The sequence below is a fragment of the Gastrolobium bilobum genome, unplaced genomic scaffold (genome assembly GCF_033153095.1).
Source record: "Gastrolobium bilobum isolate Gb01-03AN ecotype WA unplaced genomic scaffold, APGP_CSIRO_Gbil_v1 utg6300, whole genome shotgun sequence".
Classification (NCBI taxonomy): Eukaryota; Viridiplantae; Streptophyta; class Magnoliopsida; order Fabales; family Fabaceae; genus Gastrolobium; species Gastrolobium bilobum.
Genome location: NW_026898815.1, coordinates 60,830 through 62,401, shown reverse-complemented (window position 1 = coordinate 62,401; position 1,572 = coordinate 60,830). Strand labels below are relative to the sequence as shown.

The 1,572-nt window shown below is 42.0% G+C and overlaps 1 protein-coding gene across 1 annotated transcript; it reads right to left on the bottom strand.

Annotated features, from left to right (window-relative positions):
* Positions 1-378: 378 nt before the first annotated feature.
* Positions 379-1,110, bottom strand: LOC133284350 (uncharacterized). The gene has a single exon (XM_061481351.1). It carries the CDS (start codon positions 1,108-1,110, stop codon positions 379-381), a length of 732 nt encoding a protein of 243 aa, XP_061337335.1.
* Positions 1,111-1,572: the final 462 nt, after the last annotated feature.

The following is a 1,572-nucleotide window of genomic DNA, read 5'->3' as shown; positions in this document are numbered from 1 at the left end:
GGATCAGTTCATTGTTCTCATTCCTCACAACAGTCATCCCTCCTTTCTTAGGCACTGTCTGAACTGGACTCACCCAAGCACTATCTGAAATAGGATAAATCATCCCAGCATCAAGCAACTTCACCACCTCTTTCCTCACTACCTCCTTCATAGTGGGATTCAGTCTTCTCTGTGGTTGTCTCACTGGTTTGACTTCCTCTTCCATCAATATCTTATGAGTGCAGAAGGAAGGGTTGATACCCTTAAGATCTGAAAATGACCAGCCCATGGCTGTCTTATTCTTCTTGAGCACCTCAACCAGCTTCACTTCCTCCCTTTCAGACAGCAATGTATTGATAATGGCTGGGTATGTTTGATCATCCCCAAGGAACACATACTTCAGATTTGAAGGTAGTTTTTCAGTTCCACCTTAGGTGCTCCCTCAGGAATGTCATCAACCTTCTTTTCCAACTCTTCAACCACCGGTTCCTCCTGATAATACTCCCCACTAGTCTCTTCCTTGAATTTGTCCTCCTCAAATGACAAGTCTTCTTCTCCTGTCACTTCTTCCACAACCTCCTGTATGATATCAATTCTGAAACAATCCTCCACATCAACAGGATGTTTGATGGCTTCAAACACATCAATTGTAAATGTCTCTTCATTCACCCTTAGCATCAACTTCCCTTGTTCAACATCAATCAGGGATCTAGCAGTTGCTAAGAATGGCCTCCCTAGAAGTAGAGGGCTTTCAGTATCTTCTTCTTCCATATCAAGTATCACAAAGTCCACAGGAAAAATGAACTTATCTACCTTGACAAGAACATCTTCTACCACTCCTTCTGGTCTCTTGATGGATCTATCTGCTAGATACAGAATAACATTTGTATCCTTCAACTTGTTAATTCCCAAAGCTCTATAGACAGACAATGGCATCAGATTTAAGCTGGCCCCCAAATCACAAAGTGCCTTCCCTACTTCCACATCTCCAATGGCAATAGGAATGCTAAAACTTCCTGGGACTTTTAACATTGGAGGAAGCTTCTTCTGAATCAGGGCACTGCATTCTTCTTTTAATGCCACAGTCTCACCTTCCTTCAGCTTCCTCTTCTTAGACAGAAGATCCTTCATGAATTTTGCATAGTGTGGCATGTTCTCCAAGGCTTCAGCAAAAGGAATGTTGATCTGCAACTTCTTGAAAATATCCAGAAACCTTGCATAATGCTGCTTCTGAATTTCCTACTTCAACCGATGAGGATAAGGAACTTTGGCATATGGAGATAGGTTAATTGGCTGGTCCTGCTTGTCATCCATCTTCTTCTTCTCCCACTTCATTAACTTATTGGGTGAAGAACTCTTTTCAACCACTACCTCTTCTTCTTTCTTATCTTCCTCAACTTTTTCTTTTCCATCATTTTCAGCTACAACATCTTCAACAACAACTTCCTCCTCATCTTTCTTCTCTTCCATTTTCTTGCTGACCGGTTGAAGCACAAGCCCACTTCTTGTAATGATGGACTTGCAGTGCTCCTTTGGATTCACCATGGTATCACCAGGAACTTTTCCTGTGACCTCTCAGATATCTGTCTAGAC